Source organism: Bos taurus, chromosome 22, assembly GCF_002263795.3.
Source record: "Bos taurus isolate L1 Dominette 01449 registration number 42190680 breed Hereford chromosome 22, ARS-UCD2.0, whole genome shotgun sequence".
NCBI classification, from domain to species: domain Eukaryota; kingdom Metazoa; phylum Chordata; class Mammalia; order Artiodactyla; family Bovidae; genus Bos; species Bos taurus.
This window is the reverse complement of record NC_037349.1, coordinates 28,117,759-28,131,965: the sequence shown is the minus strand read 5'-3', so window position 1 is coordinate 28,131,965 and position 14,207 is coordinate 28,117,759. Positions and strand designations below refer to the sequence as shown.

Here is a 14,207-nt window from a genome sequence, read left to right as displayed (position 1 = left end):
CGTGGCTGCCAAGAGGGAGGGGCGGGGTTGGAACCCAACCCACGGACTCCAACAGCCAAGTTCTTGCTCCTGTGCTGGTAAATGTGTGCACCCTATCCTAAACCCCTTTGCCTCAAAATACTCAGTCTTCACATTAAAATGTCAGGAAGGATTAGACATCTAATTTGTTTTCTAATTAGAGTTTTAAGCAAGGCTTATTTGGACTATGCACCAACAGTGGCAAAGATCAGAGTTTCTATTATACCCTGAACGGTGTCATAAGAATACAGTGCCCTTCACAGGAACAGGGTGACGGTTAAGATCCTGGACTTTGGAGTCAGAACGTGATTTTAGTTTTTTCCTTCTGAGGAGGAGGAGAATGATGGCTTCTTCCGAAACATGAATGAGATGGGACTATTCCTGCCCAGTGCCTCTGTACCGGGCTTGGCCAATAGCAAGGACTCCAGACATGAGCCAAGCACAGCACCATGGTACTCTCTGACCACATAAATGACTCTGCTACAAAACCCCAGAAATGGAGAATGTCTAATCCTAAATTAACTTAGTCTACAGCAAGTCTGGGAGAGCTGAGGCCCAAGACAGTTACATGTTCATCACAACATCTGGCCCTCAAATGGGAACTATATCCACGTACACATTTCTCCTCTTCCCAAGTCTGGAGAAAGAGCAGCACGGTCTTGGAGGGCTGCTGAAGGGCCAGGAAGCAGATTTTATTCTGGAGGCGGTGGGAAAGAGACATGATACAGACAAGGGGAACAGCTCGGCCTGAACCTGGAGCTTCAGGGCCGAGGAGATAGGATGGGCAGAGGGTACTGATCATGGCTGGAGCGTGAGGAGGGAAATCAGACGAAGGATGTCCCCAGGCATGGAAGGAGATGTCCTCACGACAGGACAGAAGAGACATCAAGTCAAAGAAAGTGCGGACTTGGATACGGACAGTGGAGGAAGGAGCTGGGAACAGAGGACACCGGAGGGCTGCTGAGATACTGGGACAGCTTCCAATTCTACCAGAGAACTGAGTCTTGATGGGCTGAGAAGAAAGGGAAAGGGAGAGATTGGGAGTGACGTATACACACTATTGACACTGTGTATAAAACAGGTAACTAATGAGAACCCCCTTACAGCACAGGGCAGGCGTGCCCAGCCTCCGGGATCTAAGGACTGATGACTTCAGGTGGAGCCGATGTAATAATAAGAGACATGAAGAGCACAGTAAATCATACTGAATCATCCCGAAACCATCCCCAGCCCCTGGAAACGACTGTCTTCCGTGAAACTGGTCCCTGGTAACAAAGAGGTCAGGGACTGCTAGCATAGGGAACTCTACTCAGTGCTCTGTGGTGACCTAAATGGGATGGAAATGCAAAAAAAAGAGGGGATATATGTGTACATATAGTTGACTCACTTTGCGATACAACAGGAATTAAGAGCAGCATTGTTTAGTTCAGTTCATTCGCTCAGTCGTGTCCGACTCTTTGCGACCCCGTGAATCGCAGCACGCCAGGCCTCTCTGTCCATCACCAACTCCCGGAGTTCACTCAGACTCACATCCATCAAGTCAGTGATGCCATCCAGCCATCTCATCCTCTGTTGTCCCCTTTTCCTCCTGCCCCCACCCCCTCCCAACATCAGAGTCTTTTCCAATGAGTCAACTCTTCGCATGAGGTGGCCAATGTACTGGAGTTTCAGCTTTAGCATCATTCCTTCCAAAGAAATCCCAGGGCTGATCTCCTTCAGAATGGACTGGTTGGATCTCCTTGCAGTCCAAGGGACTCTCAAGAGTCTTCTCCAACACCACAGTTCAAAAGCATCGACTCTTCGGCGCTCAGCTTTCTTCACAGTCCAACTCTCACATCCACACATGACCACTGGAAAAACCATAGCCTTGACTAGATGGACCTTTGTTGGCAAAGTCATGTCTCTGTTTTTCAATATGCTATCTAGGTTGGTCATAGCTTTCCTTCCAAGGAGTAAGCGTCTTTTAATTTCATGGCTGCAGTCACCATCTGCAGTGATTTTGGAGCCCAGAAAAATAAAGTCTGACACTGTTTCCACTGTTTCCCCATCTATTTCCCATGAAGTGATGGGACCGAATGCCATGATCTTCGTTTTCTGAATGTTAAGCTTTAAGCCAAATTTTTCACTCTCCTCTTTCACTTTCATCAAGAGGCTTTTTAGTTCCTCTTCACTTCCTGCCATAAGGGTGGTGTCATCTGCATATCTGAGGTTATTGATATTTCTCCCGGCAATCTTGAGTCCAGCTTGTGCTTCTTCCAGCCCAGCATTTCTCATGATGTACTCTGCATTTAAGTTAAATAAGCAGGGTGACAATATACAGCCTTGACGTACTCCTTTTCCTATTTGGAACCAGTCTGTTGTTCCATGTCCAGTTCTAACTATTGCTTCCTAACCTGCATACAAACTTCTCAAGAGGCAGGTCAGGTGGTCTGGTATTCCTATCTCTTTCAGAATTTTCCACAGTTTATTGTGATCCACACAGTCAAAGGCTTTGGCATAGTCAATAAAGCAGAAATAGATGTTTTTCTGGAACTCTCTTGCTTTTTCCATGATCCAGCAGATGTTGGCAATTTGGTCTCTGGTTCCTCTGCATTTTCTAAAACCAGCTTGAACATCTGGAAGTTCACGGTTCACGTATTGCTGAAGCCTGGCTTGGAGAATTTTGAGCAAAGAGCAGCATTGTAAAGCAGCTATATTCCAACAAAAATTTAAAGTGAGAGAACTTGATGGGGGGGGCAACAAAAATGGAAAAGAGATGGTACCTCCTTGGCAGCTTTTCCTAGAGTCGCCCCCTATTTTATTACTCTTCCTGAATGGCAGGGTCTCTTCCCTCCAGAGCCAGGACTTGGGAGGGCAATGAGCTCTGACTTACAGCGCTAACTTGGGGATGGGAAATAAAGATGCCTTCATATTCTGGAGTCCAGCCAGCACTGGTTCCGTGGGAAGCAGGCACGAAGCTCTAACAGATGCTCAGCCCCCCATCTCCGCCCCAGAATCCAACTCAAGCAGACAGTCAGGCCCCCAGTGTACTGCAGGGTCTCCTCAGAAGCTGCTTAGGTCTTTCCGAGGGTGACAGGGCAGAGACTCAGTAACCTGGGAGAAGGGGGCATGGCATGAGCCACCCACAGCAGGTAAGTTACAAGCAGAAATAGAAGCTCCAAGTTCAGGAACATACAATCGGTTCTGCTGAAAATACGCTTGGCTATTATACTCCAACATGTAACTACCAGATCAGTGTTTAAAAAAAACAACACCCGATTTATAATCTGCCTAATTTAAAGTCTCACTGGACAAGATTAAGAGGAGGGAAATAAAAGTCACGGTGAAAACACAGAAGTCACAAGTCCTTTGTCAGAAAGACACCATATGGTGGCTGTTCTTGTTTTAAGTCCAAGAATGTAAACCGTCTTTCTATGGCACAGTCCCTCTTCCTCTCAGCATCACTCTGAAGTCACCGCACCGCTCTCCTCCAAACAACCTGGCCTCAGAAACTTGGACGCCAGCCATCTTCTAATCTATGTGGCGGCCCTCAAAGTCCATCCACGCCACTGTCAATGTGGATCCTTTCTACAAACTCCTTTCCGCCCTGTGACGGGTGTTCCTTGATTACTGCCGCCGTGGGACTCGCAGCTGAGAACTGGCTCGACTGGAAAGCCGCCTGGCGGGTTATGAGCACTGTAACTGACTGACCACTCGTCTGCATATCTGGGATGACGCGACACCTCTCGGCCTCAGATTATGCAAAGCTCTCAAAGACTCGCACAGCTGGGAAACAGCTCTGTCTGCTGACTAGTGACAAGAGAGGGCAAAAATGTGGAGGGCGGGGCTGGGGGGACCAGGAGACAGAGCTGGCCACCAGACATTCTCTCCCAAAGAGATGGAATGCCTTCTCTTTCTCCGAACTGAGATGCTTCGGTCCTCTTCGTCAGTCAAAATATGTTTTTAATGGGGAAGCAGCCTGGACTAAGCCCTCCCTGTAATTGCAACCTCAGTTCTGAAGAAGGTGTTCTTGGAGGAAGAGCAGAAGGGGAAACTGCTCACGCCTAAGACCAAAGGGAGTCTTAGAGAATGATGCTTGAAAACAAATTGGAAATGGATGAGATTAACAGTGGTATTAGCAGCATGTACCTGCCACGAGAATAGGGAGGATGAAGAGAGATCAAGGGCGTGGGGGGACAGGCAAAAAGGACAAAGATTTCCTGGAGCCACAGACTAGGAAACATGCATCCATAAGCCAAACAAGATGGTTTTGAAGAATACCCTCAGAAATTAAGCACGGATTGTCAGTGTCGCCCTAGGCCAAAATATACACATATTTTTAGCCTGTTGCTGTTATATTTAAATAACCTGAGAAACCCCCAAGTCTACTTCTCCATTTGCATGAGTCTGATTTCAAGACTGTGTCTCTCATTTTTATCATCTGCTCATTCGCTTTTCTGGAGAACACCTCCAGGCGACATTTTCACGGACACAACAAACTAACTTAAGGGACTACAGCGTTTTCCCATTTCCACTTGATGGACTGCAAGGTGGTTTCCGTTTTTGAGATATGACCATCCAGTCACCCAACCCAGAGCATTTTCTCCTCCAAATCAGAAACAAAGCAAAGGCTACCCAGCTGTAATGTCCTATGTTCCCGCTTACAGGATGGTGGGAGTTTGGCCTGCCTCCCCTCCTCTTGTTTTTCCAGTAGTCATGTATGGATGTAAAGAGTTGGACCATAAAGAAAGCTGAGTGCTGAAGAATTGATGCTCTTGAACTGTGGTTTTAGAGAAGACTCTTGAGAGTCCCTTGGACTGCAAGGAGATCAAACCAGTCAACCCCGAAGGAAATCAGTCTTGAATATTCATTGGAAGGACTGATGCTGAAGCTCCAATACTTTGTATACCTGATGAAAAGAGCCAGCCTGGTGGAAAAGACCCTGATGCTGGGCAAGACTGAGGGCAGGAGGAGAAGGGGGTGACAGAAGATGAGATGGCTGGTTCTCATCACCAAATAAATCAATGGACATGAGTTTGAGTAAATTCCGGGAGTTGGTGATGGACAGGGAGGCCTGGCGTGCTGCAGTCCATGGGGTTGCAAAGAGTCAGATGTGACTGAGCAAATGAACTGAACTGACCTCTCGTTAGTTTGGTAACTGCAAAAGGACAAATGAATACACATAAACATGCAGTAAGCATATTTTGTTTGCAGCTTTAGGTACAGCCCAGAGCTGTTACCCAGATGCAGTGCAACTGACATGAACATCCCTCTTTCTCAAAGTCTCCAGCACTGACAAGCAGTTAGAGAAGAGACACCCAGAGAACGGGTTACCCAGGGGCAGACTGAGGCTTGCAATGAGCCTGTGATCCTTTGAATAAAAGATCCCTTTCCTTCTTCTCCATTAAACCATCTTCAATTTCTAAAGCTTCTTCAGTGATTTACTTGGAGAAGAACCCCAAACCTACAGGTACTTAATAAATGTTCAACAAATGCTCGGTAAGCCTGATTAGGATCCTGCCTGCAGGAGAGCCAGTTCGATCCCTGGGTCAGGAAGATCCCCTGGAGAAGGGAATGGTACCCACTCCAGCATTCTCGACTGGAGAATTCCATGGACAGAGGAGTCTGGTGGGCACCAGTCCATGGGGTTGCAAACAGTTGGACACAACTGAGCAGCTAACACTTTCAAACACTTTCATTTTATCCTAAAGCCTGTCCCATATGTGCATAACATTAGCCCATTTTAGAGATGAGGCAGTTAAGGCTAACAGGAGATTAGAGGATCCTCCCAGAGACCCTCAACAATGAGGCAGAAGGAGCACAGGAGCCTGCATATCATTGACTCCAGGGTTTGATACTAATCACACACCAGCTCAATTCAGGGTACCCTGGAGCTGCCGGTGACACAGGCTTGCATCCAACCCTGACGTGCAACCTGAATGGGACTTCACCCCCTTCCTGATAATGTGCAGCAAAGACACAGGGCACCTGAAAACAGCTTCTCACAAAATTCTAGGGTGACCCCTCTGTCCAGGACTCATTTCTGCACAGGTCCTCTGCCAGGGGAAAAGCTCATCAGACTCCCCTTCCTGGAGAAGGGACCACTGCAGGGCCCATGTACACTCGGGCTGCACTGTGGCTCCGCCCCTTAGGCTCCCCATAAACAGACTCACGGGGTGGGGGAGAAAGATGAACGCCCAGGTCCATCTGTTAGTTATTTTCTTTACAAGAGTAATCATTATGTTACACCACTTCCCTTTCTTATTGGAACAGGCTTATTAGAACCCCATTAGTCAGGGAGGACAGAGGTGACCCACGACTCGGGTGAGCAAAGAACAGAACAACGTGGCATTTTCAAAGACACAAGTGGGTGTCTAACGAATCCAGGAGTGAAAGCTGTGCACATTCCCCTTTGTACCCAGCGGTGCCCATCCCAGTGCCTGGCACACAGTGTGTAAGCATGTGAGAACCTAACCCGAAAGAACACATTCGGAAGAATTTCATTTGCTTCCTACCACCAGCCACTCTTTAACTTATTAGGTTCAAAATTAGGGAATGATTAAAAATTAGGGAATGAGGCATGATTCCATCCAAGACACCATCTTTTTCTTTTCCTTTTGTCTCTCTTTTATAGTGAGAACCTGTTTTGTTTTATACTCCACGTGCTCCACACCAGACCTCTGAAGATGGGAATTACAGCCTGGGGTGAACCCACTTCATCACCATGAACCACAAGCCATCGGACCAACTTGGAGCCAGAAGATGATGCTGGGGAAGTTATTTGACCTTCAGAATCTTTCTTTTTCCATCTGTAATGGGTTGTGGGTCCTAAGTTTGCAGAGTCTTTCTGAAGTGCTGGCATGTAGAGAAGCAGCTCTTTGGAAACCTGTATGAGCCTTTGGAGGGGATACTGCCTCAGGAGAAAATACTGTCTTATTTTGGTAACAGCTTGGAATCAGGTTCTGGGTTCAAATCCCATCTCTACACAATTAGAATCCGAATCCATACAACTTCTAGTCTGAACCCAGCTGTTTTATAGTGTTTTACAATCTGTCTCTCTTACCAAAAACCCCCCAAAAAACCATCTACCAAATGAATAAGATGGGGAAGTTAATGTGTGTACATACACAAAGCACCCTAAGTGTATGCTGCTGCTAAGTCACTTCTGTCATGTCCGACTCTGTGCGACCCCACAGACGGCAGCCCACCAGGCTCCGCCATCCCTGGGATTCTCCAGGCAAGAACACTGGAGTGGGTTACCATTTCCTTCTCCAGTGCATGAAAGTGAAAAACGAAGTCACTCAGTCATGTCCGACTCTTAGCGACCCCATGGACTGCAGCCTACCAGGCTCTTCCATCCATGAGATTTTCCAGGCAAGAGTACTGGATGGCACCCAGTAAAACTCAATGAATTTTATTTCTCTTTCTTTTAAGCCCCGTGTCTACAGCCAACACAAACCAGCTTATACATAGATTCTCTCTCATCAAATATTTTCACAAAGAAGCAAACATCATTTCTGAACTCAGAAAGAGCCACTTACAGATAGACGGCAACAGAATTCCCAATTCCTATTATTCAGTTATGATCATTTGAGCCAGTGTAGCTGGGAAATACATCTGTAAGCTGAATCCTAGTTTTCTATATATAGCACTGAAATGAAATGGATGCAACAGCCCACAAGTCGTTTTAGCTGAACTGGGACAGCACAGAACAGTCATTCTCCTGATGCTTTTCAGAAACAGAAAAGACACTGAACTGTGAACACTCTGATAGACACATTTCAAAGTGTTTGGACATCTGGAACACCTTTCCATACAACTGTCTATTATAGATTCACTATCTCCAGGAGTTCTGAAACAGACAAAACTGTTTCTGGGATTTGGGGCTTTATACAGTTTGATCTGGGTGGATCTTGGGGAAACAAAAAGCATGCCTCCCGCAAACCTGGAAACAATTTTGTTCACTTGCAGGTCACGGAAAAACTCATTCTTTTTTAAGAGTGAGCTAACAAGCTCACTCTTGGTCAGCAACCTGAAAAGTTTTGACGGCTGACAAGACACCCTTTCGAACTTGAATTTATTCACTGAAAACATATCAAGAGTTCACAGGGTACCTGGTGACCGAACTGGTGCCAGGACATAGCCCTGAAGAATGCACACGTGGTCCTTCCTTTACCGTCCCTCACAGACAATAAGCTCTTCCTGTTATTCAGTCACAGCAGTGAAGAAGGCCATGCAGGCGGAGCACCAAAGTGAGAGTCTCAGGGTACCAGCCCTAGTCTGTCAGGCCAGAGAGGGAGGGCTTTCCGCAGGTGATGATGGTGGGAGCATAGAAAGGTTATCTAGCCACGAGCAAACCCCAAGTGCCGACAGCAAGGCAAGGGGTAGAAGGTGAAGAGTTGGAAAACCTGCCAGTCACCTAGGTTACCTAGTGATGAGCAACTGGAAAGACTATTCCTAGGGGAAAAAAAGAGCAAGGGCAAAGGCCCAGGGGCAGGAAAGAGCTCATGGGTCTATTCTCAGAGACCACAGAACCTGGGAAGAGAGACTAAAGCAAAGAAGAGCACAGGCAGGCAGGACCCAGAGTGTGCTTCACCTTACATCCGTCCAAGAGAAACTCAAGGCACAGCAGGCTTGAAGTTCCCAGGTGGCGCAGTGGTAAAGAATCCACCTGCCGATGCAGGAGATGTGGGTTTGATCCCTGGGTTTGATCTTCCTGGGTCCGGAAGATCTCGTAGAGGAGGAAATGGCAACCCCCTTCAGTATTCTTGCCTGGAGAATCCCAGGGAAGAGGAGCCTGGTGGGTTATAGTTCATGGCGTTGCAAAGAGTCAAACATGACTTAGTGACTGAGCAGGGTATCAGATTTACATTTCTAAGAGATGATTCCCAGCATGAGGTCACTGGAAGGAAGCAAGAAGATACAGAGAGGGAACAGCTGTGGGCTAGGTAAGAGGTGATGGGGGTTGAGACCAGGGCTGATTTCTGTCCCAGAGGGGACAATGACAGCGTCTGGAGATATCTGTGATTTTCATGCTGTGGGAATTGCTCCTGGCATCTAGAAGGTAGAGGCAAGGATGCTGGTCCGCATCTTATAATGCACACAACACACACACACCACACACCACACACACACACACACACAACCAAGAATTATTCAGCTCAAGATGCTAACAGTGCTGAGGTCAGGAAATCCTGGTTTGGACCAAAGTGATGATCTGATGGGGCTTGAGAGTGGTGAACAGACTCAGGAAGTGTTCAGGAAGTAAAATCAACCAGGTTTAATGAAAGACTGAATGTGGGGGTAAAAGAGCAGATGCTACTGAGGTTCAGTCTCAAGTTTCTCAAAAATTCCAAGGAAAGTTGTGCCCAGAGCCTTCCCTTTCCCAGAAAGTCAAAGACTTTTTTTTTTTTGCTGTGGAATGCCTTTGTTCCTAGAATCAGGTGGTAAGTCAGGGTGGGAAACTGAGGCTGGGAGCCAAAGTCTTTAACATCTTTAAGTATAGTTTCACCAAGTCTGCTGTAGCCTGGATAGGGCTGCAGATTGGTTCAAGATGCCTTTCTGGGCCATGTTACCTACCATACAGCTGCTAGGCGCTCTGGGTTTGAGAACTATGCACTGGTCCTTCATAAAATATTCAGGAAGAGATGTTTAGACAATGATCAGTAAAATCATAACTGTGTGAAGAAAAAGAACACATGTTGGTCTACATCTGTACTTGAGCCTAAACTCTCTGTCTAGATGAGCAGTTACCCAAAATGTGCTAGGTGGCCTAGCATCAGCTGAGAACTTGCCAGAACCTCACGCTCCTCACACCCTGATGGGGCAGAATCTCCAAGGGTGAGATTCAGGAATCTCTTGTTTCATCTCCAGATGATTCCAATCATATGAAGGTTTGAGAAGACCTGTGTGAGCTCACCTTTCAGAGCAGAAGAAACGATGCCAAACCCTAGCTCTAAACCCTAAATGCTTAAGTGTTCGTTGCTCAGTGGTGTCCGACTCATTGCAACCCCGTGGACTACAGCCTGCCAGACTCGTCTCTTCAGCGGATATCAAAAATTGCAATCTAAGATTATTTAAATAATGCCAGATCACTTTATGGTACAAGTTCTAAAGCCCTGAACAAGGGGTATGGAAAAATCTTCTGAGTGTTTCTTATCTACTTTAGCTCTTAACAGAGAGGTAAGTGATAGGACTTTTAAAAAATAATAAAAGTTTTGTGCATGCCCGTTTCCAAGGAATATAAATCCTTCTGCTTTTTAGAAGAGAATAAACAGTACCCGGTGGGAGCAGAGAGTCCGGCCAATGAAATAAACAAGTTCTTAAACAGCTTGCAGTGGGAGGGGGTCTGTCTGGCAGATGCAGGAACAGCAAAAGCTTTCCCCAAGGGTGACTAGGGGTTAACTTTAAGGCAAAAGCAGTGCGCTTTCCCCTAAGGCCTGGGCTGAGACGGCCAGGGTCTGAGGCCAGAAAAATGAGTTCAGCTTTCAGGCCAGGCCTTTCTTGGCTGTTCTCAAGCCAGCACTAAGGTCCATGAAAGTCCTGAGCAGTGCTCCAACTCCAGAAAGAAACTTTTGTCTGTAAGCTCAGAAAGCAACATCTTGTCCCCAAGCTTAATGCCCCTGATTATCCTCCTGACTCACCCAACAGAACTTCAAAAACATCCATAATTTTGATTCAAGTATCATATTTTTGATTCCGAGAGAGAGTTTACCCAAACACTCCAGAAAGAAAACAGAAAGGCAAGAAGAAATAATAAACCAGCTTAACAATGAATGATGTATAAACTCCGGGGAAGTGAATGGCTTGTTTATAAATAAGCATCACTTAAAACTCCGCAGGAAGTCCAGATGACAGCATAAACAGGAGAAACTCCGGGAACTCCTTCACCCCAAGCCCGGCGCCTGCTTGTAGACAGAGCTTGGCCCCCTGCTTTGGGGACTTGCAGGCTCACACCAGTCTTTTGTACGCCTGTGCGGTCCTGGGTGAGCCTCAGAGCTGTAAATATTTGCCCTTCACCCAGAGCCGGCCAGCTGCTGAGGCTGCAGCTGACAGACAGGCCGGGGGCCAGGACAGGGTGGAGGCGAGAGGGGGGAGTTGGTGTGCTCTATGGGAGAGGGGGCTGGGAAAGGGCCAGAGAGGCGAAGTCGACAAGCAGACACAGGCAGGCCCCTGGGGACCCCTCAGGCGCACACATTCTGCTCCCCTGCAACAGGCAACCAGAGTGGCAGCGGCATGGTCCAGGTGCCTCACCAGTTGGTGAAAAGGTGGCCTCTGCAATCAAGGGAAACCTTGGTTCTCTGTGGGTGACTGTGTCCCCTCAGGGGATAAAACACGCAGACATTTCTGGTGGTCACACCTAGAGATAGGGGGTTCTACTGGAATCCAGTAGGTAGAGGCTAAGGACGCCCCTCAGTGCACAGGACAGCCTCCTATAGCAAAGAATTTGGGGGTCCAAAATCTCAAAATGCCCAAGGTTGACAACTGAGGTGGAACCTGAATCCTAGCTCTGTCTCGTGAGTTACCGTTTGACTCTGGACAAGTTCTGTGACCTGTGCTTGCTTCCTCATCTCAGAGGATTACATACAGAATGCATGCAGAGTGCTTGCTGCTGTGGCTGGTACATAATAAACCCTCAGTAAATGGTACTTGTGGTTACACTGAGAAGTGACACGATGGTGGCTAAGAGCTTGGGCATCTGTGGGTTCGGAACCCACTTCTGCCACCTCGAAGCCATGACTCAGGGCCAGGGCTGCCCCTCACTGGTCCTGAGTTCTCTTCGTCTGCAAAACGAGAAGCAACCTGCCTCCCTTACTTGATTAAAAAGGAAACAGTTGAGAAGCACAAGAGCTTAGCAGAGGGCCTGGAGCAAGGCAAGCCTCCAGCAGTAGTGGCTGTTGTAATTATACCAACTCCCAGGACAGGGGGATGGCTTACAAGGGAAGGAGGGTAAAGATAATTACAGGCAACACTTGTTGAGCATTTGCTCTCTACAGGGCAACTTGCTAGATCCTTTTCATATGTTCTCTCCCTGAAGCAGGCAAAGAATCTATTTTACATTTAGAGAGATTGAAGCACCTGGGATTAAGTCACAACATTAGCCAACAGCCCAGACTCGAAAAACAGTTCTAACTCCAGAGGCCTCACTGCCAATTATTACTTTATATTTGGTGGCGGTTCCTTTAATTCCTTCTGGAATTCTTTCAATCCCTGGAGGAATACCACAGGAGGGGCCTGGCAGTGTTTCACCCCCCGTGTCACATCTCTAGGGCCCTACTTTTCCAACTTGAGAGAGCTTAAGCAGCTTGCTCAAGGTCAGCCAGCTAGTTGGCAGCAGAGCTCACACTGGAATCCAGCTTTTACTCCAGCGGCCTCTCTTCTGGCAGCCCTGTTAACCTAGTCTCCAGGGGCTGGGCTGTGGGTTCCTTTGATTCTTTCCGGACCGCCTGAGGGTGCATGGATAGAGTTAACATCGCGTGTGTCAGTATCTTATCTCCTGTACACGTGTAGAGGAACCCTGTTTCCCAACTTTCAAAGAGGTTAAACGACTTGCCCAAGATCAGCCATCTGGTCTGTACCAAAGCCCCTACAGGGTTCTGACTCAAGAGCCACACTCACTCTTAACTCTGCGCTGCTCTCGAATTCCTTTTAGTTTTTCCAGAACCGATGAAGCTGCTGCAGCTGTACTTCACCCTGAGTTTAAATCTGTAAGGACAACAGTTGCCAAGGTGAGACAGATTCCCCGACCTGCTCAAAGCGATCTATCTGGCAAGGAGTGTTAGAAGAGGGAGGCAGAGATGCTCCCGGAAGCTCCCGGTAACACCAAGACCGCAGGGACTGGGAGGCGCCCCAGGGTCAGTAGGGGGTCTGGGCGGGCGGCGGGCGCCTACCTTGCCGCCGGGCGGCGGAGCCACGCAGCGGCTAAGCGAGTCAAGGCGCGCGCTGTACTCGGTGAACTTCTTCTGGTAGCGCAGAGCGGTCATCTGCAGCTCCAGCTGTGCGGCGGCCAGCTGCGCCACCAGGGACTTCTCGCGCTTGCCGGCCCTCAGCGCCTCCTTCTTGAGCGCCTTGTGCAGCGCGCCCAGGCGGGCCTGCAGCGCGGCGTTGTGCGCCCGCAGGGCCCGCGCACAACAGTGGCCTCCGGCGCGCTGCTCGCCTTGCGTCAGGGGCAGCCCGCAGCCCTCCTGGCAGCGGCCCACCGGCCGCGCGTCGCACGCGTCGCGCATGTGCGCCTCCACGTCTCGCCGCAGCAGCACCTGGCCGCAGCCCGCGTGGCGGCAGCGCGCGGGCGCGAAGTCGCAGCGCTCGAGGTGCTCGGGCAGCTGTTGTAGCTTGACCACCTGGCCGCAGCCGCGCGCCGCGTGCGCGCACTTGATGTCCAGCTTGAGGATGAGGCGCTTGAGCGGCAGGACGTGGTTGAGCTCCTTGGCCGAGAGACGACCGCGGCAGCGCGCCGGGCAGCTGCCCTCCTGCACCACCCAGGGCAGCACACAGCCGGCGCAGAAGACGTGGCCGCACGGCGTGGTCAGCGGGTCCTCCAGGACCTTGTGGCACAGAGCGCACTTCAGGTCCGGGTCCACGTCGCCGTCGAAGCGGTCCAGCTCGAAGCCCATGGTGGCGGCCGGGGCCCGGGGTCGCCGCCGGGCGGCCGGCCGCCCCCTCCCTCCCAGCGAGGCAGCCCAGACGCGCCGGCAGCGCCGCCCGCTCGCTCGCTGGCTCTCCCCGGACTGAGCCTAATTGCTCCAGACTTCCTCGGAAAATGCCCGAGGAACAGAACTCCTCGGCCGTAATTGCGCGAGCGCGTGCGCAAGAACATTCTGCCTCGGCGGCCTCCCGCCCGCCCGACGCAAAAGGGAGGAGAGAGGGAGGGAGGGAGAGAGAGAGGGAGGCGGAGGAAAGTGAGAAGACCCAGAATCTCGCCGAGGGGACTGGCCCGCCCAGGACGCCAGCCTGAGCTCTTCTCGGGAAACTCAACTCCTCTGTCTTGCAGTTTTCGCTACAGGAGACAAAATGCCAGCTGAGAAAGCTCAGAGTTAGCCTCTAAGGATGCTGCGGCCGCCCAGACTAGTTTCTCTGGAGCCCCGTCCGGGCCAGACTGCGACTTTTGACTCCACTCCGCGGCCTCCTCTTTCCGTGGCTGACTGCAGAGAGATTTTTGCATGGGGTCCGCTATTTCAGCACTTACGGTCTTTATTTAATTATTTCATTCT

The 14,207-nt window shown here is 49.5% G+C and overlaps 1 protein-coding gene across 1 annotated transcript in view; it reads right to left on the bottom strand.

Moving 5' to 3' along the window:
* PDZRN3 (PDZ domain containing ring finger 3) overlaps positions 1–13,726 on the bottom strand; it is a 269,294-nt gene extending 255,568 nt beyond the window's left edge. The window contains exon 1 of the mRNA XM_002696956.7: positions 12,888–13,726. Within this exon, the coding sequence (XP_002697002.2) occupies positions 12,888–13,610 (723 nt within the window). The 5' untranslated portion in view covers positions 13,611–13,726. The remainder of the gene's footprint in view (positions 1–12,887) is intronic.
* Between the last annotated feature and the right edge of the window lie 481 nt (positions 13,727–14,207).